Genomic DNA, 25422 nt, shown 5'->3' on the forward strand with positions numbered 1-25422 from the left:
CATTAGGTTTCATATGTAAGACTGACATGTATTAAAAAAAAAACAACCCAAAACTCAACTTTGGAATTTTACAATCCAGAAAGAATAGCAAATAACAAAATAGCACTACTAACTGTCATTTATTGACATCTTGCCTGCATTGTGCTAAGTGCTTCACTTACATTATCCCATTTGATTCATTCAACAACCCTATGTGATGGTTACTATTATTCCTACATTACAGGTGAAGAAACTGTTGCTAAAGTTTTAAGGATTCCCTCTCTATATCTACTCCACCTCCATTCTCATGAGAGAATAATTCATTAGGAAGAGATGCAGATAAACACCAAGTTATCAACCTTGGGGTTATACCACTATTTCTACTGTTTTTACCTGAAAAAAGTGAAAAAAAACAAAACAAATACTACTCTGGAAAAGGAGGTGTACAGAGTATCAATCTAAAGCAGTGCTGCCCAAACTAAGGGTTTTTTGTTTAAACATCCCCTCCTGAAGCCTGCTACTTTTATAAAATACAATAAAAATGTTGTGGCAAGTCTCTAAAAGGTTACTCTCACTGTTTGTAGTTATCTTGTAAGCATATTCTTCTGTTCAAAATATAAGCATGATTTCAAGGAAGCACTCTCCTTACACTGCTTAGAAATAAAATCTGCAAAGCCTATATTATAGGCGAGAAAAATCACAAAATTAGTTGATGTCTCTAGCAAGAATGAATATGAAACAATTTATGATTTGCTACTCTTTGTATGATTTGCTACTATTTGTACTTCTATTCCTACTGTTAACTACTGACTTAGGTAAGAAGTTTTGTGGGTTTTTCTCCCCCTAGATTCTATGACAGTAATAATTAGTGAAACTATTTAAGAATGCTGAAAATAGGCTTAAATGTCACAAATGCCTAGATTTAACTGGTACTCAGGGCCGTGTTTAACCAGTAATTTTACAGGCTAACACCTCTCATCAGGCATACTCTCAATAATTACTAACTTTGAGGATACAGAATTTTTAAAACATTTTCTACACTTCCTGCATTATTAAAAGAAATACAAGCTAGGAAGAATTGCAAACATTTATCTAGTTCAATTCTCTTTTATATTTATCTTTGGGAGAGGTTAAGTATGTTGTCTAAGATCACATTTATAAATTTACGTTTTCTATACTTCTTGGGTTTTTTGTTCACACCTAGACTTCAGACCCAACATCAATTTAAGAATGTTTGTTATAGTTTATACAGTTTATTCCTTAGAAAAAAAATAACAAAAATAATAAGCAGTAATTTTTAATGTTTATTATAGTTCACACAATTTTTCATTTCAATTTCTGATTTTCCTAGCTGTTGCTATACCTAAGACCTATTCAATATTTTTTAAAATAGCACAGGAAACATGGAGCTTAATCTTGACCAGGTATAGAACCTATTAAGTACTCAACGACTAGCTGAATAAATGATAAATGCAATGATTTTTTTAATCATGATCTAATAAACCAGCTTCACAATCTCAGTTACCTTAGCTATAAAATGGAATACTACCCTCAGTGAAACAAGAATATTTGCAGGGAACAAAGACGAGATCTTTGAGATAATCTGGGCCTTTCAGATAGTTTAGATATTTTACATGGCCAGAAAATAGAGGCCTGTTTTCAGGTCACAAAGCTAATTAAAAGGCAGAACTAATATTAAAGAAGCCAGGTCTGTCTACTGACTCCTACTGGTTTAGTGTTCTTTCCATCACAAAATGCATTGAACCACATGTGGTCTCTTCAACTTAAATAAGCATTTGTGACATTACTCCCTATATTTAAACATATCTTACCTGAATCTGAAAACACTAAAGATGGTGACCTTTTTAAACTGGCCTCTTTTTTTCAATGGAGGGCTGAAGGCAATGTTTTCTAAAGGAGAACTTTCATTTTTTTCATATTCCCACCTCATCCCCCAAAATATTTAAGTCTAGAAGGGAGAAAAACAATCAATTAGCTTCCTTTTTATAAGAAACAATACTTATTACAATAGTTAGAAGTAACTGGGTCTTTCAGATTTCAGTGTTGTAGTTCAACATATTCCACTATTAGTGATATATCAACCTCAGTTAAACTATAGTACATTAGTTTTAGAATATTACGAGTTAAATAAAACCACAGCAAATGTTAAATTCCACTTACTTTCAGATGCCATTTTCTCAGTTCCTGTATGTTTCATTCGTTCCCAAGGATTCTTTTCACAATCTTTAATGTCAAAAAGTTCTTTTTCCTCTTTTCTCTTTTGTCTCATCTTGTCATAAGTAGATTTTGAAATAGAAACTTTAATCTGCAGGAAAAAGTTGAAATATCCGAAATCATTCAGGGAGTCTGACATTTAAAATAACTATCTTCATCTTAGATAACTGTAAGTTATACAAAATAAACTATACATTTCTTAGTCCTTATTTCAGTAATTCTAAAACTGAATAGAATTACCTAGTGCTAATCTCCAAATAAATTTGTGCCTGAAGATACTAGTTTGTTACTCCCTGAGGATATCCTAGGAAATTGTTGAATATATACATACACATACATATATGTATATAAAGTACATGTAGACCATAAAGTACACTAGATACTTTATGCCAGAATGACAGCATATTTGGTGGGAAAGGAGAATAACCTATCATTTAAATGATTAAAGTTCAGGAATTTCAATTACACTGAGATTTAAAAAAATTTAATCAAAACACTTTCACTACCCCAAATCTGATATACACAAAACAATGATGCATCATTAAATTTATCCTAATAATTAGTAAATAACCTTACATCTTTTTCATTTTCAACATCAACACATGATGGAATACTCTGTTGGACTGCTCTTCCATAAATCCCTGATGGTGGTTCAGTACTTTTAAGTGAAAACGTATCCCCATTTTCCACAGAAGATATCACTGATTGGCTGCAGGTTGCTGGTGCTGGGACTGGACTTCCAAATACCCCTGAAAGCAACCAACCATCAAACTGTCATTAAGTATTTATGTGATGTTACGCTGGACAGCAAAGTTTTAAGACAAGGCTCTTGTCTTCAAGAAGTATACGATATAGTTAATAAGAAAAACATGTTAAATAATCACAAAATATAAAAACACTCTAACAGGATGATAATATGAGGTACCACAAGATATTTCATGATAATATCAAATGAGAACACCGTATTGTAAGTTCTGAGTTCACAAGAAAGAACGGTTGGCTGAGCTGGGGGTTTAAGATGGTTTCAAAGAGCAAGGATTTGAGCTGGGATTAGAAGACACAAAGAATTTGGATAGACAAGTGAGGAAGGAGGAGAGGACGTCCTATGAGATGGGATGCTCATAAGCAGAGCTGAACAAGTAGAAAGCATGTATGTGGAGTGAATAAGTTTGGCTGGGCACAAGGCAAATAGAGGAAAAACAGAAAATAAGTTTACAAGGGTAGGTTGGAGCCAATCTGAGGAGGGACTTATTTTTTATTATATATTTCTTTTTAAATTTTATTTATTTATTTTTGTCTGCGTTGGGTCTTTGTTGCTGCGTGTGGTCTTTCTCTAGTTGCGGCGAGCGGGGGCTACTCTTTTTTTTTTTTTTTAAAGAAGATGTTGGGGGTAGGAGTTTATTAATTTATTTTATTTATTTTTGCTGTGTTGCGTCTTCGTTTCTGTGCGAGGGCTTTCTCTAGTTGTGGCAAGCGGGGGCCACTCTTCATCGTGGTGTGCGGGCCTCTCACTATCGCGGCCTCTCTTGTTGCGGAGCACAGGCTCCAGACACACAGGCTCAGTAGTTGTGACTCATGGGCCTAGATGCTCCGTGGCATGTGAGATCCTCCCAGACCAGGGCTTGAACCCGTGTCCCCTGCATTAGCAGGCAGATTCTCAACCACTGCACCACCAGGGAAGCCCAAGCGGGGCCTACTCTTCGTTGCAGTGTGTGAGCTTCTCATTGCAGTGGCTTCTTTTGCTGCAAAGCACAGGCTCTAGGCACGCGGACTTCAGTAGTTGTGGCACATGGGCTCAGTAGTTGTGGCTCGTGGGCTCTAGAGCGCAAGCTCAGTAGTTGTGGCGCATGGGCTTAGTTGCTCTGCAGCATGTGGGATCTTCCCGGACCAGGGCTTGAACCCATGTCCCCTGCGTTGGCAGGTGGATTCTTAACATGATTTTAACCACTGTGCCACCAGGGAAGCCCTGAGGAGGGTCTTAAATTAACTTAATAAGACTCTATCAAGCAAAGACGTTAGGAAAGCTTTCTGAGCATTTCATTCTATTTACCAAAAATAAGATGTACACCCTCAATGTCTATCATCATATTCTAGTTTCTCAACTAGAATTGAAATTAAAATTAAACTAAAATTAAATTGAAATTTAAATTAAATTTTAACTTAAATTAATTTTAATTTAATTAAAAAATAAAATTTAATTAAAAAATTAAAAAGGAATCTAGCTGGGTTGTGTTAATGAACTTGATGGGGAAATCCTTTCACAATGTATATGGATATCAAATCATCACACTGTACACTTTAAATATCTTACAATTTTATTTGTCAATTATACCTCAATAAAGTTGGGGGAAAAAAACGCTAGTTTTAAAGGATATTTGCAAATATGTTGTTCAAAGGTTTCCTAACTCCCCTAAAATATATAAGAGATATTAATTAAGATTTGTCTAGTCTTTGCATGGGAGACAATACAATTATATTAATTTATATTGATGACAAAGTCGATCAATAAGGACTACTATTTGAATTTAAACTGTGGTAAAATGGTCTAAGCTATCCTAAAAGTGTCTTAGAAGTACCTAAACTCCACCTGTCACATAATACATCTCTGAAAATTACTGACATGAATTTACTGTTGTTTCATTAGAGGATAGAAATGTCACGTTATGTATTCACTTTTAATTCTTTCAATTTAACGATTTTTTAAAAAGAAAGTTCTATTCAACACCTGAATCACACTCTTCTCTATTCTTTATTGATATGCTTTGCTTATACGTGAAGAACATATTCAATTAAAAGCTAAAAAACTTTGAAATACCTTTTCCAACAACTACTACTGAGTCTTCTGATAAGGTATTTGTAGACATGAAGTCAAAACTGGAAATTTGGTGGAAATTTGATGATGACCCTGTAAATCCTAAAGAAACAAAAAAACCCACGTTAAAAAATACATATTTATATAGTATTTCAGGATATCATAACATGATCTTTTAAAACTGAAAACTAACTTCATACAAAGAATTTACAATTTATATATTTACGCATATTCATTAACTCAATAAATAAATATTTATTTATTTATTTATTGTTTTTGCGGTACGCAGGCCTCTCACTGTTGTGAACTCTCCCGTTGCGGAGCACAGGCTCCAGACACGCAGGCTCAGCGGCCATGGCTCACGGGCCCAGCCACTCCGCGGCATGTGGGATCTTCCCGGACCGGGGCACGAACCTGTGTCCCCTGCATCGGCAGGCAGACTCTCAACCACTGCGCCACCAGGGAAGCCCAACTCAATAAATATTTATAATTAGAATATCTGGTTTGTCCATTGTATATTCTTGCCTCCTTTGTCATAGATTAATTGACTGTAGGTGCATGGGTTTATTTCTGAGCTCTCTATTCTGTTCCATTGATCTATATGTCTGTTTTTGTGCAAATACCACGCTGTTTTGTTTACTGTAGTGCTGCAGTATTGTTTGAAGTCTCAAAGGGATATGCCTCCATCTTCATTCTTTTTTCCTCAGGACTGCTTTGGCAATTCTGGGTGTTTTGTGATTCCATATAAATTTTAGTATTATTGTTCTAGTTCTGTGAAAAATGCCATGCGTATTTTGATAGGGATCACATTATATCTGTATAGTTTGCTTTGGGTAGTATTAACTTTTAAACATTAACTCTTCCAATCCAAGAGCACGGGATAGCTTTCCATTTCTTAAAATCATCATCAATTTCCTTTATCAATGTTTTGGAGTCTTCAGCATATAGGTTTTTCACTCATTTCATTTCATTTCTTCATTTTGCCACACCATGAGGCATGTGGGATCTTAGTTCCCCCCCCCCCCAGTGATCGAACTCATGCCCCCTGCATTGGGAGTGCGGAGTCTTAACCACTGAACCACCAGGGAAGTCCAGTATTTTTTTTTTTTTTGACGTGATTTTAAATGGGATTTTTTTTAACATCTTTCTGATATTTCATTGTTACTGTAAAAAAATGTAACGGATTTCTGTATATTAATCTTGTATCCTGCTACCTTGCTGAATTCATCTATTAGTTCTAATAATTTTTGTGTGGAGTCTTTAGGGGTCCCTATATAGAGTATCATGTCATCTGCCAATAGGGACAGTTTTACCACCTCCCTTCTGATTTGGATACCTTTTGTTTCTTTTTCTTGTCTGAATGCTTCCAATACTATGCTCAATAGAAGTGGTGAGAGCAGGTATCCTTGTCTTGTTCCTGAATTTAGTGGGAAGGCTTTTAGCTTTTCACCATTGAGTATTATGTTGGCTGTGGGTTTGCTGTAAATGGCTTTTGAGATATGTTCCCTCTATACCCACTTGGGTGAGAGTTTTTACCATGGATGGATGCTGAATTTTATCAAATACTTTTTCTGCATCTATTGCGATGATCATATGGCTTCCTGTTGATGTAGTACTGATATATCACATTGATTGATTTATTATGATGAACCATCCTTGTGACCCTAAAATGAATCCAACTTGATCGTGATGTATGATCCTGTTTATGTATTGTTGGATTCAGTTTGCTAATATTTTGGAAAGTTTTCTTTTTTGATTGATTGATTGATTTGGCTGCATTGGGTCTTAGTTGTGGCACACAGGATCTTTGCTACGGCACATGGGATCTTTCATTGCAGCACGCAGGCTCTAGAGTGTGCAGGCTCAGTAGCTGCGGCACAAAGGTTCTCTAGTTGTGGCGCATGGGCTCCAGAGTGCGCGGGCTCAGTAGTTGCAGCAAGCAGGCTCTCTAGTTGTGGCTCATGGGCTCTAGAGCGTGTGGGCTCAGTAGCTGTGGCGCATGGGCTTAGCTGCCCCATGGCATGTGGGATCTTAGTTCCCCGACCAGGGATCGAACCCACGTCCCCTGCATTAGAAGGTGGATTCTTAACCACTGGACCAAATCAAAAAATATTTGCTAATATTTTGTTGAGGATTTGTACATCTATGTTTATGAAACATATTGATCTGTAATTTTCTTTTCTTAATGTCTTTGTCTGGTTTTGGTATCAGGGTGACAGTGGCTTCATAGAATGAATTAGGGAGTGTTCCCTCCTCTTCAATCTTTTGGAATAGTTTGAGAAGGATAGGTGTAAGGTCTTGTATGTTTGGTAGAATTTCCCAGTGAAGCTGTCTGGTCTGAGATTTTTGCTTGCAGAGAGCTTTTTAAATTACAGATTCTATTTCACTTCTAGTGATCAGTCTGTTCAAAATATGTTTCTTCCTGACTAAATTTTGGCAGGCTGTATATTTCTAAAAATTTGTCCAATTTGTTGGCATATAACTCTTCATAGTATTCTCATGAGTTTTTGTATTTCTGTGGTATCAGTTGTTATTTCTCTTTACCTTCTTATGTTTTTTCGGGGTCCTCTCTCTTTTCTTCTTGGTGAGCCTGGCTAGAGGTTTGTCAATTTTGTTTATCTTAAAAACAAACAAACAAAAAAAACAGCTCTTGGTTTTATTGATCTTTTTATTTTTTTTGATCTCTATTTATTTTCTCTCTGATATTTATTTATTTCCTTCCTTCTGCTGGCTTTGGGTTTTGTTTGTCCTTCTTCTTCTAGTTCTTTTAGGTGGTAGGTTAGGTTATTTGAGATTTTTCTTGTTTCTTGAGGAATGTCTGTATCGCTATAAACTTCCCTCTTAGAAATGCTTTTGCTACAACCCATAGATTTTGTAAAGTTGTATTTTCATTGTCACTTGTCTTGAGGTATTTTCTGATTTCCTCCTTGGTTTCATCGTTTACCCACTGGTTTTTTACTTCCATGTTGCTTAGTATCCATGTGATGGGTTTTTTTCTTATTTTTCTTTCTGTGGCTGATTTCTACAGTTTCATACCATTGTGGTTAGAAAAGATGCTTGAAATAATTTCTATCCTCCTAAATTTGTTGAGGCTTGTTTGGTGACCTGGTATGTCATCTATTGCAGAGAATGTTCCATGGGCACTTGAAAAGAATGTGTATTCTGGGTTTTATCAATGTAGTGTTCTATAGATATCAATTAAGTCCAACTGGTCTATTGCATCACTTAGGATCTCTGTTCCCTTATTGACTTTCTGTCTGGAAATCTGTCCATTGATCTCAGTGGGGTGTTAAAGTCTCCTAGTATTATTGTATTCCTGTCAGTTTCTCTCTTCATGTCTGTTAGTATTTGTTTTATATAGTGTATTTAGGTGCTCCTATACTGAGTACATATATGTTAATGAGAGTAATATCCTCTTCTTGTATTGATCCTTTTATCATGATATAATGTCCTTCTTTGTCTTTCTTTATGAACTTTGTTTTAAAGTCTATTTTGTCTTTAGAAAATGGACTTGAGGACATGGGGTGGGAGGGCAAACCTGGGGTGAAGTGAGAATAGCATCGACATACATACACTACTGAATGTAAAATAGTTGGCTGGTGGGAAGCAGCAGCATAGCACAGGGAGATGAGCTCGGTGTTATGCGATGATCTAGAGGGGTGGGTTAGGGAGGATGGGAGGGAGGCTCATGAGGGAGGGGATATGGGGACATGTGTATGCATATGGCTGATTTGCTTTGTTGTGCAACAAAAACTAACACAGTATTGTGAAGCAATTATACTCCAACAAAGATTTATTAAAAAAGAAAAAAAAAGTCTATTGTGTCTGATATGAGTATTGCTACTCCCACTTTCTTGTTATTTCCATCTGCATAAAATATCATTTTCCATCCCCTCACTTTCAATCTTTATGTGTTCTTTGCTCTAACGTGAGTCTCTTGTAGGCAGCATATTGTAGGTTCTTGTGTTTTTATCCAATCTGCCATTCAGTGTCTTTTTTGCGGTACGCAGGCCTCTCACTGTTGTGGCCTCTCCTGTTGCGGAGCACAGGCTCCGGACGCGCAGGCTCAGCAGCCATGGCTCACAGGCCCAGCCGCTCCGCGGCATGCGGGATCTTCCCGGACTGGTGAACGAACCCGTGTCCCCTGAATCGGCAGGCGGACTCTCAACCACTGTGCCACCAGGGAAGCCCCCATTCAGTGTCTTTTGATTGGAGTATTTAGTCCATTGATATTTAAAGTGATTATTAATAGGTATGTACTTATTGCCATTTTAAACCTTGTTTCCCAGTTGATTCTGTAGTTCTTCTTTGTTCATTTCTTCCTTTTGTTTTCCCTTTTGTAGTTTGATGATTGTGTATTATGTTGGAGTTCCTTTCTTTTTGGTTTTTGTGAATCTATGTATGTTTTTGATTTGTGTGATAAACTTGCTGGGTAGAGTATCCTAGGTTGTAGGTTTTTCCCTTTCAGAACTTTGAATATATCATGCCACTCCCTTGTGGACTGCAAAGTTTCTGCAGAGAAATTAGCTGATAGCCTTATGGAGGTTCCCTTGTAACTGACTCTTTGACTCTTTGTTTTTCTCTTGCTGTCTTTAGAATCCTCTCCTTAACTTTTTCCATGTTAATTATATGTCTTGGTGTGGGTGTTTGGGTTCATCTTGTTTGGGACCCTCTGTGTTTCCTGTACCTGGATATCTGTTTCGTTCTCTATGTTTGAGAATTTCTCAGCCTCTTCAGCAAGTGGTGTTGGAAAAGCTGGACAGCTACATGTAAATTAATGAAATTAGAACACTACCTCACACCATATTCAAAAATAAACCCATAAAGACCTAAACGTAAGACATGACACCATAAAACTTCTAGAACAGTACACAGGCAAAACATTCTCAAACATAAATTGTACTAATGTTTTCTTAGATCAGTCTCCCAAGGCAAAAGAAATAAAAGCAAAAATAAACAAATGGGACCTAATCAAACTTAAAAGCTTTTGCATAGCAAAGGAAACCATAAACAAGATGAAAAGACAGCCTAGGGAATCAGAGGAAATATTTGCAATTGATGTGACCAACAAGGGTTAATATCCAAAATACACAAATAGCTCATAAAATTCAGTATCAGAAAAACAAACTCAAAAAATGGGCAGAAGACCTAAACAGACATGTCTCCAAAGTAGACGTACAGATGGCCAATGGGCACATGAAAAGATGCTCAATATTGCTAAGTATTAGAGAAATGCAAATCAAAATCACAACGAGGTACTGGTCAAAATGGCTACTATCAAAAAGTCTACAAGTAATAAATACTGGAGAGGAGGTGGAGAAAAGAGAACACTTGTACATTGTTGGTGGGACTGTAAATTGGTGCAACCATTATGGAAAACACTATTACATGATCCAGCAATTCCGCTCCTGGGTATATATCCAGAAAAAAATGAAAACACTACTTTGAAAACATACATGCACCCTAATGTTCACAGCAGCACTATTTACAATAGTCAAGACATGGAAAAAACACAAGTGCCCATCAACAGATGACTGGTTTAAGAAGATGTGATGTATATGTATATATTATATATATATATGTATACATACATACATATATACACATACACAATGGAATATTACTCAGCCATAAAAAAGAATGAAATATTGCCATTTGCAGCAACATGGATTGATCCAGAGAATATCATACTAAGTAAGTCAGAAAGAGAAAAACAAATATTATATGCTATCACTATATGTGGAATATAAAAAATAATATAAATGAATCCATATACAAATCAGAAACAGACTCACAGACATAGAAAACAAACTTCTGGTTACCAAATAGAAATGGGAGGGAAGGGAGGAATAAACTAGGAGTATGGGATTAACATACACACACTACTATACATAAAATAGATAAGCAACAAGGATTTACTTTATAGCACAGGGAACTATATTCAATATCTTGTAATAACCTATAATGGAAAATAATCTGAAAAATATATATATAATTGAATCACTGCTATATATGTGAAACTAATACAATATTGTAAATCAACTATATTTCAATTAAAAAAAGAAACCTAGTTCAGACTAGGCACTAGAGAGAAAAGAAACCTTGAAACACTTAAGGAGTTTATACATGCCAAGGTTAAGAGTGGGAAAGATGGCACTTCCCTGGTGGTGCAGTGGTTAAGAATCCTCCTGCCAATGCAGGGGCCATGGGTTTGAGCCCTGGTCCAGGAAGATCCCACATGCCACAGAGCAACTAAGCCCGTGTGCCACAACTACGGAGGCTGTGCTCTAGAGTCTGCGAGCCACAGCTACTGAGCCCACGTGCCACGATTACTGAAGCCTGCATGCCTAGAGCTCATGCTCTGCAACAAGAGAAGCCACTGCAATGAGAAGCCCATGCACCGCAACGAAGAGTAGTCCCCACTTGCCACAACTAGAGAAAGCCCAAGTGCAACAATGTAGACCTGACACAGCCAAAAAAAGAGAGTGGAAAAGATATACAAGAAAATAATCACCACATGATAATCAACCAACAAAAGGATAACTTGGAAGGAAAGCGTCTAACCCCCAGGAACAGATCAAGTCAATTTTACAGCAATCTGTACTTTCCTAGGTTAACTTCTAGCTCAGTTTGTGATTATTTAATTATCCTCTCTCCTACTAGACTGTAAGCTCTATGGGAATAGCATCTATGTCTAGTTTTGATTATCATTCTTTTCCAGAGACCGTTAGTACAGTGCTTGGCACATAGTAGGTGCTCAATAAATGTTAGATGAATGTTATAAGGCAGAAAAAATGGAAAGCAAAATATAATTAATTTAGGGTCAACTGACAGAAACATCAGGTAGCCCCAAAAAGTGTTTGGTGACAAAGAGAAACAAATCTCAGTAAATGGAACAATTTGCTCCACAATAGTTCACAAACATAAAATCTATACATAAACTATTAAGAGATGATTGATAATTAGACAAATCTCATGAGGAAACACATAAAAAACATATTTTAGTAGCTTAATTTCATTATAAGAGAGTCTGACATAACACCATTTTTGGTTGTTTTTATTTTTACCTTAACAAAACAAAGCTTTTTTTTTCAATCATATAATATTCGTTCTTGAAACAGGGGAGAGGTTCTGCTCCATATAATCCTTACTCAAGGACCAGGGTTCATCACCTAGAACGTCAGAATCATAGTGGCAGGAGGAAGATGGAAAAAGAGAATCATGAACCTGTTCTAAAGCCCTTCTACCCACATGTCACTTCTGATTACGTTTCATTGGTTAAAGAAACTCATGTGATCATCTAACTGCAAAGGGTCAGAGAAGTGTATTCCTGCTGATTAGCCAAAAGGAGAACTGGAAATAATTAATGAGCAGCGATCATAACATCATTTTTAATGTTACTTTTACTTTTTACCCTACAGTTTCTTCTAAGCAAAGAATTACTGAAAGAAATATTGCTCAAATCTCAATTCTAACATATAAAGAAAAAATATGCTTAAAAGATTTTTTGCATATGAACTATCCTTATATAATCTTTTTTTGTTGTTATTTCTGTCCCATTCATTCAAACAGAGAAAGAGAAAATATTAACTCATGGAATCTAGTTTGCTAACACTCCAAGCATCCATCTTAATCACTTTCTCAAATCATTAATTGGGGCTCCAGGTTAATATGCTAGAAAATGGGCAGGTTCAAAGGGACAACCAGCAGAGAAAAGGAAGAAGAGGTGGTTCTGAGAGCTAATCCTAAAAAAGTCTGAAGTTTCTTGTAAAAGGAATCCATTCACATTTGCCACTCATTGCCAATATTTCTTTTGGAAGTTTTTTTTATTCCTTTTAGCACTGCACTCAGTATTTACTTTAACCTGATTATTTGAGGATGCAAGTTTTGTCTGATTGTGCCCAAGGCCACACTATTAGTTTTGGTTGGCTCATCACCACTCCATTCATTTAACATGTGGCATGAACACCATTATATACAAAGCATAATAGGGATATAAAGATGACAGTATCTTAACTTTATCTTATACTACTCCAGACCAGAAACATGGGGAAAGCTTCCTAAAGAAATGGCTTTTAGCCATATTCAAAAAACAGACATGATCTGGACACATTAAGATTAGGAAAGGGCATCAATGAAGACTGTACATACAAACCAAGAAAACTTTTAGTATTAAGAATTCTAGAGCATTGGGCATGAAAAGAAGTATAGTGAGAGGTAATTCAAGAAAGGTAAGCTGAGGCAAGATTATTAAGGGTCTTAAAAATTATGCTACAGAGTAGGAAATTTATTCTGTGAAAACCACTCAAGGCTTTGAGTATGGAAGAGATGATGACTGTACCTTAGAAAGATAATTCTGCAAGAGTATGTAGCCTTAATTTAAAAGAACTGAAAATAAGTGATAAAATGTCTTATCACAAGGCTACTGTAATTATCCAGGGAAGAAGTAATGAAAGCCCAAATTAAACTGAAAAGAATTGGTAAGATTGGTCACTGCCTGAACTTGGAGGATAAGGAGAAGTAGAAAAGATGACTGTAAAGTTTTAAGTCTCCGTAACTGGGAAAATGGTAATGCTAATAAAATAGATAATAAAAATAGATAAATAATAAATTTATCTATTTATCTGCTAATAAAAATAGATAAAAAAGGAGGAGGAGCAGGTCCAGAAAGGAAGGTAAGTTTGGTCTTGAACATATTTATTCTTGTTGGCCAGATAGACCTAGTATATGTTTGGTTTAATGTTGGAAGTGTGAGTGTGAAGTAATTTTCTGGAATAGAATTAACTATTGATCAAAGATACAAATATTTTTATGAGTCTGTTGTCCAAAACAAAAAAAGCCACTGGCAGTAAATGAACATATTCAGCAATTATTTAAAAACAATTAAATTATATTACCTTTAGGAAGAAAAGTATTTTTACATTTGATTTTTTTATATAAGAAATAAAATATGTAAGTAAATATGAAAAAACCCTGTCATTCTCTTTTGTAAAAACAATGGACAAATGATCTCTCCTAAAAAGAACAGATACTATGAATTATATTAAGGATTAAATTTTAAGAAATTTACCAAAAAAACAAAAACAACAAAACACAAAAGGTTTCTAATCAAGTTCCCTCTTACTGAATTTGTGTTAGCTCCACAAAAAATATACATGTCTAAAATGCCTGATTACCTGCACATGTATGACTTAAGGTGACCAGAAACAAGAGAAGTTGACCTTACGATAACCAAGATTGCTACACACAAAAAAATGACAGCTCCTTACCTTTACTGATAGGTCACAATGCTTAAATACAGGTGACTTCTATTTACTCTATTGAAATATTTATACCCTTCAAAATCACTCCCTCTTTGTTTTTTGACCCACCTCCTAGAATAACAAAACTAAAAGCAAAAATAAACAAATGGGACCTAATGAAACTTAAAAGCTTTTGCACAGCAAAGAAAACCATAAACGAGACGAAAAGACAACCCTCAGAAGGGGAGAAAATATTTGCAAATGAAGCAACTGACAATGGATTAATCTCAAAAAATATACAAAGAGCTCATGCAGCTCAATATCAAAAAAACAATAAATGCTGGAGAAGGTGTGGAGAAAAGGGAACCCCTTGCACTGTTGGTGGGAATGTAAATTGATACAGCCACAATGGAGAACAGTATGGAGGTTCCTTAAAAAGCTAAAAATAGAGCTACCATATGATCCAGCAATCTCACTCCTGGACATATATCTGGAGAAAACTATAACTCGAAAAGACACATGCACCCCAATGTTCACTGCAGCATTATTTACAATAGCCAGGACATGGAAGCAACCTAAATGTTCATTGACAGACGAATGGATAAAGAAGATGCGGTATATATATACAATGGAATATACTCAGCCATAAAAAAGGAACGAAATTGAGTTATCTGCAGTGAGGTGGATGGACCTAGAGTCTGTCATACAGAGTGAAGTAAGTCAGAAAGAGAAAAACAAATACCATATATTAATGCATATATGTGGAATCTAGAAAAATGGTACATATTAACCTATTTGCAAGGCAGGAATAGACACACAGACGTACAGAATGGACGTGTGGACATGGGGGAGGGAGGAAGGGGTGGTGGGATGAATTGGGAGATTGGGATTGACATATATACACTACCATGTGTAAAACAGATAGCTAGTGGGAACCTGCTGTATAACACAGGGAGCTCAGCTTGGTGCTCTGTGGCGACCTAGATGGGTGGGAGGGAGGTCCAAGAGGAAGGGGATATATGTATACATACAGCTGATTCACTTCATTGTACAGCAGAAACTAACACAACATTGTAAAGCAACTATACCCCAATAGTAAAAAACAACAACAACAACAAAACAAAATCACTTCCTCTTTACCCTGAGGAAAAAAATTTAAATGCAGCTGAAATAGGATCTCTGAAAAAAACAGAGCAGTCACAGAAGTGCTGCTTGCTACTAAGTTTAAAAAAAAAAAAAAAGGAATGTAAATTATTAACAATGGTTAGTGATAACAAGGAAGCTTCCCAGGTTCTACCACAGGGAAATTATATTCCTGTTTCCACAGTTTTACTCCATAGTTACAACCTAAGTAGGCACCTAGGAGTCTTTTGTTCACAAGATTTCTCCGTTGCATTTTAATGGTAAAATGTCTGTATGTGTGTGTATGCGTGTGTGTATCCTGGGGCTAAAGGTCAGCAGGGAAACCCTAGTTTTAACCTCTTGGGTAACAGCTTCCCTGCATTGGCTCCTCAGACAAAACCATAAACTAATATGTGAACCTATGTGTTCTCCTATTTGGCAAAATTATTCAAACAACAACACAGCAGCAGAAGGGTAAGAAGAAAAATCTCAAAACTGAGACCTCAGTTAGTTTTTCTTTATTGGCATGCTTACAGAGAGACACTGAATCTTAAAAATGAACTTATGAAATTTACTAACCTTTTGTATGCTTATAATGTCTTGGGTGTTCCTTATTTTGTATTTTTAAAACACTAGGTGAAATGTCATGTGGCCTATCATCTTCAAAATCACCACATCCAAACCCATAGTTCACACGTTGACCAATTATGCTTACATTGGATGTTGTAATCCCTATAAAATAAATAAAATACATAAAAATATTTATTTGAATGATGTAATACCATAGGTACATATCTCTCCTCTAAATCTATCTTGGCTTCTAAACCTTTAAAAAGGTTCAATAACATAATATTAAAAATTATAACATTACAGTAATTTTTTAAAGTTTTATCTTATTTAAAATTTTTATAATACTTTTTACCTTACTAGCAGATCAGAATATTTATTATAAGCCATACTATCACATTTTATAAAAGAGGCTTTAAAATTACAATGAAATACAAAATTCAATGTTTGAAAGAGATAATCAAATATATATATTTTAAAAACATGACAGGCATTTAATGTTTAAATGACACTTTACAGCAAAACAGAATTTTTTTAAATCTAGAATTTTTAAACTGCTTCCTGAGAGAGGCCTATATTCTCCATTTCTCTCTTTTCTCCCACTCTCATGGTCTGGATTGTAAGGCCATAAACTATATAGGAAAGGAGCTCAGAATCTGGAATTATGCTTCCTGGCTTTAAATCATAGCACTGCCACTTAAATTGCTGACAGAAGCTGGTCAAGACACTTAAGCTTATTTGTAAAATGGGGATAATAGTAGTAGCTCTTCCAGAACCTCTGTGAGGACTGAATGAAGAAAATGTAAAGGGGTTATTAGTACAGGGACTAGTGTACCATAAATATACAAATGTTATATTCCTAGTTAAAAACAAATCAAACCCTAATGTAGGCCTCCTTTTAATAAATATCTAAAATTTTAATCTACATTTGAATGTTTAAACTGAACACCCTATACTAATACTTTGCAGCTGTTAAAACCACAAAACTACTAAATGGAAAATCCTAGGCAATATATATTTAAGTCACCATCCATTTTTATGTATAGCTGCCATGTAAACCATTAAGTAATAACAATAAAATATAATTTGTTTTTAATACTGTTGAGGGTATTTTAATAAAAACAGGACAGCAGGGAGAGGAGGTGGCTGGTGGCCGCTGGGCTAGAGAGTACTGCAGAGTATAGGGCACTAAGTCAGATTCATTGAGAAAGATTTAAAAAATATCTGCTATTAAATGATAGAGACCTTCTGGGTGTAACATGGATATCTTTCTAAATTCTTCTTAATTTTGATAGTTAATTCATAAAGTAAGCCTCATAAAGATATTGGCTTTGGATGGAAATGCTTTCTACTAATAGTTGATACTAACGTAAAGCTACAGGAAAAAAGTTTGCTAAAACAACATTCAGGAAATTCAGCACAATGTGCTATAGTAGGTAGTAGTGGAATCTATGTGGAAATCTGGAAATGCTGATGTGAAGACAGAATGAATTTATAATTTCTACGTAATTATGTTTAGGTAGTCCTTATTCTGAGCATTACCATTTTTATGTTTCACCAATTAAACAATAAACTTGTAGAAATCACTTGCTTACTGAAAACAAAACAAACCCTATCCCAAAGAAACAAAAAATGTAAACCCAAATTTATAAAATCCTAAACCATTAGCAACTTAACATTTTGGAAGCATATTAAATTTAACCAAGAATATCTTACAGTAAATACAATAATAGTGTTTCTAAAACTTGATCCTAGAAATACCTAACTTATTTGTTAAAAATGCAGATTTCTAACTCTGAAGATTGATTCAGTAGGTATAAGGTGAGGCCCCAAAACCTGTATGTTATATGCATTCCTAGTGATTCCTAGGATTAGGCAAGTTTGAGAAACACTGACTATTAAACAAGTTTGGGAAACATTGAACATCGCATACAGAAGCGTGTATTACTGTAAGACCTATCACTCCACTAAAATTTAAATGACTCACAAGGTCATACAACTAGGGTCAGAGGGAAACTCAAATCTCGGTTTTCTAAATCTACCCTTCTCTAATTCCAAGAATATTCTTCCAAAAGAGGGTTCCATTTTTATAAACTAGATATAACCTGGCAACAAAGTGTCTCTTCAAACTTATATAATTATTTGTAAAGTAATAAATAATTTATTAGGATAATCAGCCTTAAAAAAGAATTAAAGAATAAGTTTATGTATTATATTTCTTTGGGTCTTCCCTTTTAGGAGAACAAATACTTACCAAGTGCCCACTATGTACTAGGTGCTTTATATATGTTATATACTTAGATCTTCACTACCCTTCTCAAGGTTTACATCATCAGATGAGGGAACTAGTTTCAAAGCAATTAACTTTCACAGAGCAAGAATATGATTATTAAAATATCAAACTGGGATTCCAGCTAGAGTCTTTCAGACTCCAAAGCACATATACATTGCCTTCCTGTGCCTAGTAGAATAACTATCTCTTAGTCTAACACACAAGCTTTGTGGAAGCCAGTATACCAGACACACATAGCTGAGTTGGGCTTTTATAATTATGACAGGCACTTGTTGGCAATCAGGGGTAAATAATCTCTGGGGATCAAGAATCTGAGAGTCCAAAAAAGTAAAACACTTTTTACTTATATAGTGCAATACCACTATAAAAATGTCAGTGCAAAATGTAATGATATTACAAAAGAGGTAATATCAATTTTATTTGTGAATTGGGAAGGCCTCCCAGAGAAAGCAACTGAGTTGTTTTCACAGCTGAATGGGGTGTGGTGTGGATTTGAGTTCATCCAGAAGAAACAGTACGTGCAACTGCAAAGAGATAGAAATGGTACTGAAGGTGGTTTGATTTAAATGGATCACAACATACAAAGCAGGAAATGAAAATGAAGCTGGAGATGTCTGCACGGCTCTGATCAAAGAAGAATGCTCTGAATAAATTTAGGCTAGGCAATATAGTCAGTTTTGCATTATGGGAAAGGGATTGTAAGTGGACGAGACTGAAGCTGGAGAGAAATGTTAGGCGGCTAAGTAAAAAATGAGTAAGAGTGATAGTGGGAATTACAAAGAGATGAAATTAAGATATATTTAGGAGGAAGAAATTTAAAATCTTAGCAAACAGTTAGATACACACACAGCTTTCTAAGAAAGTAATTATAAAGTAAACTTTAAGGTTGTTAGGACTTTCACACTGAGATCATGCGAAAATAAATATCATATCCCAACTTGCTACAATTAATTCATAATTCAATAGTTTTACAAATCATAAAGAAGAACATACAGTTCCCATCCTAAATTGATCAGAATTCAAATATTTTTCTAATTTATTACTAATACCTGAATCTATTTTCTAAGAACTGCTGTTATAAATTAGTGATTTCCAGGTTAGTTTACAAAATGCTTAACACAAGATATTTACACTAGCTAAATATTATTTTTAAAAGAAATTGTCTTTTGTGGCCCCCGGTGGTTTCTAAACTATTCTGCACCTAGAGAGTTCTCAAAAACTTTGATGGCCAGGTCACATTCTGTATCAATTAAATCAAAATGTCCTGGTGTAGGAGCCAGACCGGGTAACTTATGGGTTTAAAGGGGTATCAATTATTCAGGTAAGTATTTTTTCTTCCAAGAATAGTAAGTATTCTTGCCAAAATGGCCTTTTAAGGAGTTAAGAAGATGGTTAGTCTTAATTAGTAATTACAAAAATTCTAAATCTAAAATACATTTGCCATCATTTTTTAATCATTTAAAAATCATACTTTCTATAAAACATATTTATAAAACAGTCATAGAATACCTGCACTGGGGCTTTGTTCAGCTACCTGAGAGTTCTTATTCTTTGCAGAAGAAAGTTTTGTTAGACAAGGTTTTGATCCAAATGTTGGAAATATGTCTGACCTACAATGAAACAAAGTAATTTCAATAAACATTGAAGATCTAGAGCTATTCAGCATTCTTATATCAAACATTCTCTATACTTTTATTAACTCACTAAACTTTGATAGTGAGGCAGCAACAAGTATGATAAACTATGGCTAAGAATATTTCTTATTGGTATTCCTATTTCACCTTTTGAACTTCCAACCTTTTCAACATATGGTCAATCCTTAATTATTCATGAGAGGATTACCAAAGGAAATGAAGACACTACAATTTGTGCTGTTTAATCTTCCTTTGGGTAAGGGGAAAAAAAAAAAACCTGACCCAAAGACCGTCCATTCCAGAACTAAGCCAAATGATTCTAATCATCTAGTATATTATCTACCTTCATATATAATATAAAAATAGGGACTTAATAATATTATAAGAGATCAGCAACAAGTGAGTTTTAGCAAATGCCGCTTTCTTCATGGACTATTTTTTGCTATACTTTCTTGACTTTATAAAGGCCTACAGGCCTTATTTCACAAAGAAAGTAAACTGAAGAATATTAAGTCTGTACATAAAGGGAACTGTTTAAAATCAGTAAGAGCTAAAATGCCAATAAGTCAGTGATGGATATTATCAAGAAGAGATTTTACAAAGGAGTACAATTCTTAGTAGTTGGGTAGGCATATTTGTTAATTGACCTAGTGAGAAATCAATGTTAAATATTTTAAAAGAGTAATTTCTCTAGACTAGATGACTGTCAATTTACATTTATATTGAGTGTATTTGACTTAGATGAAAGAAAATACTTCAGTCTCTAGAAAAGTGGTTCTCAATAATTTTTCCTTCCCAACCCACGTAAGCATGAAAGCCCTGCAGAAGTAGTAGTGACTTTCTTTGGACATGATTCTTAAGGCAGGATGTAAGCTGGTTGAGAATAATTGCTCTTAAACTAATAAAATAAAATGTGGAAATAGTAAATTCATTAAAGATAATTCAGTCCATAAATGAGGGTATACTGAACTCCTTTCTCACGGAGTTTAATATCTGAAGAGAATAACTCTATGAAACAATATTGCGAATAGTGAATTCTAAATGTTATATCAACAATATAAAATGAACTTTTCTTCCCAATTGCGTTCCAGATTACTTACAGAACCTTGAAACTGTAAGAGTATGTAACATAGAATTTCACATTCATGTAAGATAAAGGAAAAACTTTAGGTCTAAGAGATAAATGTATATATTTTAAATGTCTGGTAACTTAATGTAAACATAATTACTTCATCAGCCCACATAGCCATTCCAAATTCATTTTGTAAATATATTGCATTATTCTACACAGGTAATTACAACAAAGGAATTTCCAGTAATAAAATATTTCCAACTGCAAAATAAGCTGCTGTTTCAGCTAAAAAATGTGGGGAAGGAAATCATGGAATGAGACAAACCTCTCACAATGGGACACAAAAATTTAGTTTAATTCTATGAACTGCTGAAATAAAACGCCCTTCTACATTAATGTTCAACAGAACATCATCTCTCCTTGGATTATGTAATCTCTACCTATTAGAGGTTCTAGTTCACTTAAGTAAAAATAATTTAAATTTGATTTTAAATATTTACCTCTATATGTAAACATGGTATGGATAAAATCAAAGGAAAATGAAATTAAACAGACTGACAACACCAAAGGTTAATAAGGATGTAAAGCAACTGGAACACTCATACATTGCTGACAGGAGTATAAAATTGCACAAGCATCTTAGAAAACAGCTTAGCACTTATTTAAAAAGTTAAATGTCCATCTACCCAAGACCTGGTAATTCTACTCCTAGGTTTCTGTCTAAAATAAAGAGGAATACACCTGAAACACAACACTGCAAATCAACTATAGTCCAATATAAAATAAAAAATAAAATTTAAAAATAAAATAAAATACAATAAAGAGGGAAAGGATTCCCCAAAATTCTAGAATAGGGTCACAGAGATTTTCAGAAATCAAGGTAGGATCACTGTTAAAGATTTAAAGGTTATTGAGGGGGCTTCCCTGGTGGCGCAGTGGTTGAGAGTCCACCTGCCGATGAGAGGGACGGGTTCGTGCCCCAGTCCGGGAAGATCCCACATGCCGCGGAGCAGCTAGGCCCGTGAGCCATGGCCGCTGAGCCTGCGCGTCCGGAGCTGTGCTCCGCAGCGGGAGAGGCCACAACAGTGAGAGGCCCGCGTACCTCAAAAAAAAAGGGTTATTGAGGTAATCTGGAAAAGTTCGTCCAATTGCTATGCTGTCAGTATGGGGTGACCAGGACTCTAATTCTAGCACTGCTGCGGTAAGGAAACTCCTGAGAGGGCTGCAAAAGCTACTGCATGGAGTCCTAAACTCGCACAAGATAATGGAATAACAAAATATAAGAAATAGTTGGGTAATGGCTGGGTGGAATTTATCCATCGATTAGAGGAAACTGGTGCTGAGTTTTAAACGAAAATCATTAAACGAAAACAGTAATATCAGCTATTGGTCAATCGTCAGAGTCAATGATACAGAAAAGAGCTAAAGGACAAGGAATATTAGAATAAATCTTAGGCATAAGAATAAGTGGGGCTTTGGGACTAGGATTTATATTAATTTAGTTGGGGTTGTGCTCTGTCTCTCCACAACCACCCCAAACCAAAGCCAACCAAGGTAATATCTGTAAATTTTCTGTTGTCTTTTAAATGTATTTCGACGTTTCAAAAACTAGAAAATGGTCTTAAAGTTTTTTTTTTAAATATGATATTAGAGCTTCAGACTACAAATTACAGATCAGAATTCATCTAACATATCAAAAAATAAAGTACATTATTCTCTTCCCCTGGGGAGTTGTCGACAGAGAAGAAGTCAAAGATTCTTGGCTGTAAACTCCACTTTCACTGTAAGAGCTGATGTTTGGAGAGGAAGATCGAGATGCAGAGTCCACAGTCAAGTCGAGCTTAATTGCAGAATCAGGGCTTTCAAGATCAGAAGTACTGCCACTCAGTTTTGCTCTTTTCTTAGCTGCACTATTACGAAGGGACCTAAGAGAGCTCTGCATCTAAAAAAAATTAAAACAATTAACTTTACAAAATAATTATATAAGTAAAAGTTATCCTTAAATTTCAAACTCCAATAACTATACCTAGCTAGCCACTCTTCAATCCAATACTAACAAGATGGATGTTAACATATCTGTACATAGTATAAATACAGATTTCATCACTCAGGTATTTATTTATAAACACCTTCCTAGATTATAAGTTCCTTAAGAGGAAGGATCTCAAGATATTATTCACCATGGTACTTCCAGCACTGGGTACAACGACTAATATATTGTAAAAATTCATTCATAGGTGAATCATTGAATCAGATAGTAGCACAGTTAAAGTCACAGAGGTCCATTTAACCTTAGGTCAATAGTGTGCTGATGTGGCTATTTAGAAGTTCTATGAGAAGGTCAGCAAAAAGTAATCAGCTTTCTAAATTTGAAGTTTACATCAAGCTTGCCAGTGTTAGAGTTCAGAGAATAACAGATCATTGTATGTAACTTCTGAAGACAAGTATCTATAAAAATGCAGAGGAGAAATCTTTATCACATATATATTAAGTTTGGGAATAGAGCCTTGAACAAATTAAGGAACTCAGAAATATACATAAGCTGTGTTTTGCTTATATTTTGATTATAACAATTAATAGTTGATTTGATAGTACAGCCACTTCCCTAGTAAATCCTTGGAAGGTTGAATATCTAAAAACATTAGTATCCACCTATATTTACTAATAATTATAAAAAAGAAATTACCCTTTCAATTACCCACTAAAAGGACTATTTTTAAGTTATCATAAAAGACAATATGTAGGATCAGATGAAATTTATGAGTTACACAGGAAAATGCCTCTTCTGTAAGTTTGTTTCCTGTAAATAAATTCCCTTCATAGTACCACTGGACTATAACTGGAAAAACAAAAGCAAAAAGAAAAAAACAAGAAAAGATTTTACAAGCAATTAGAAGTTGGAATGACTAATTAATTCATTAAGAACCAATTTTGATTCTTTATAAGTTAGTTTTACACATGCTTAATGTTAAAGAAATGCTTTTTAAATGAATATGCATTAATTTTTTTTGGACAAACTATCAGTACATGATGCCTTACGTCTTAAAAACAGGCTAAAATAAGACCACAAAATATCATCACTGGGTGTTTCAGTTTACATATTTAATGTAAAACACTTTTCAACCTGACATCAGGCAAACTGAAATGATAAAAAGGAAGCATCTGTGGAAATACTGCTCTGAATCCAAAGTAACATAGCAGCCACATCCCTTCTCTGGCATAATTAATATGTAGAGTTATCATATTGGCAATACATTTTTATAGTATAAATGGAGTGATCTAGGATTCAAAGATAAAAATACAATATAATGTCAATTTCATAAACTTGCACATATGCACAAGGGACATGCTCAAGAATGTTTACTGCAGCATAGTTTGCAATAGCAAAAGACTAGAAATAAGCCAAAATCAATTATATGAGTACATTATAAATATATCAAAATACTACTATAGCAATATAAAAAGTACATAAAACACAAACTAATGGTAACAGTGGTGCCTCAGTGAAGAGGAAAGAGAAACTGGATTGGGGAGGGAACTATGTTATGTTTCATTTATTTAAAAAGTAGGAAACAAAAACGACAAATTGTTCATTTGGTAGGGGTTAGTGCATGGGTATATTGCTATATTATCTGTACTTTTAATTTGAAAAGGAATAATATATGCACAGATTACTGGAAGGAAAGACATTAGAGTGACAGTGATAAATTATTCTGGGTAGTGGAATTTGGTGTGATGAATTTTCTTCTTAATACTTCACTATAGTTTCCATGTCTTCTATTGTGAACATAAAATATTTTTACAAATAAGACACCATGTTATGGGATAAAAAGTACTTGATTTTTCCTTAAATAACAACTATTATTTATAGACAATTACAAGCATTTAAAAATTACTGAAAATATTTGGTTCTAACCTCTTCTTGATCCAAATCTTTATCCCTGATATTTAATTCTGAAAGATCAATTGTAAGACTATCTTTTTCACTCTTCCAAATGTCATCTGGCTCTTTCTTTTTGGGTCCCACTGTACTTAAATCAGCTTTATCAGGCAAAAGGCTGATGCCCCGTGGTATGGGAGGTACAGGCTTGGTCCCATTTAAGCCTCGTCGGGAAGATGGTGATCTCACCAAAGCAGGTGTAAGTTGAACTGGAGAAGGTTTCTCTTGAGAATTTTCTCCTGCATGAAAAAGACATATTTTATTCTTTTTGTTTTTCAACTTCAAGTTGAAAAACAGTTATCGATAGCGTTAAAGTCACAAGTGTTTAGAATTAGGTGTTTTTAAATTAAAAAGCACATTATATTTTACTAGAAATAAAGATTGCTACTTGAGATAAAAATATCAGTGTCCCCTAAAAAGTATAACAAAAATGGACCACCCAAAATCCTTTCATATCAAATAAAAATATTATATACCAAGTGAATCTTTTTTTTTTTTTCGGCTGTGCCGCATGGCTTGTGACATC

General features: G+C 34.8%; 1 protein-coding gene across 3 annotated transcripts in view; it reads right to left on the minus strand.

Moving 5' to 3' along the window:
• Positions 1–25422, minus strand: part of TOGARAM1 (TOG array regulator of axonemal microtubules 1) — an 81469-nt gene that overhangs the window by 28015 nt on the left and 28032 nt on the right. For all 3 annotated transcript variants that reach the window (XM_079909287.1, XM_079909285.1, XM_079909286.1), the window contains 7 exons: positions 24873–25135; positions 22666–22898; positions 19760–19860; positions 15970–16122; positions 5030–5128; positions 2791–2963; positions 2161–2305 (listed from right to left, as the gene is read on the minus strand). In XM_079909287.1, coding sequence (XP_079765413.1) covers positions 2161–2305; positions 2791–2963; positions 5030–5128; positions 15970–16122; positions 19760–19860; positions 22666–22898; positions 24873–25135 — 1167 coding nt within the window. The remainder of the gene's footprint in view (positions 1–2160; positions 2306–2790; positions 2964–5029; positions 5129–15969; positions 16123–19759; positions 19861–22665; positions 22899–24872; positions 25136–25422) is intronic.

This window comes from Stenella coeruleoalba (genome assembly GCF_951394435.1).
Source record: "Stenella coeruleoalba genome assembly, chromosome: 2".
Classification (NCBI taxonomy): Eukaryota; Metazoa; Chordata; class Mammalia; order Artiodactyla; family Delphinidae; genus Stenella; species Stenella coeruleoalba.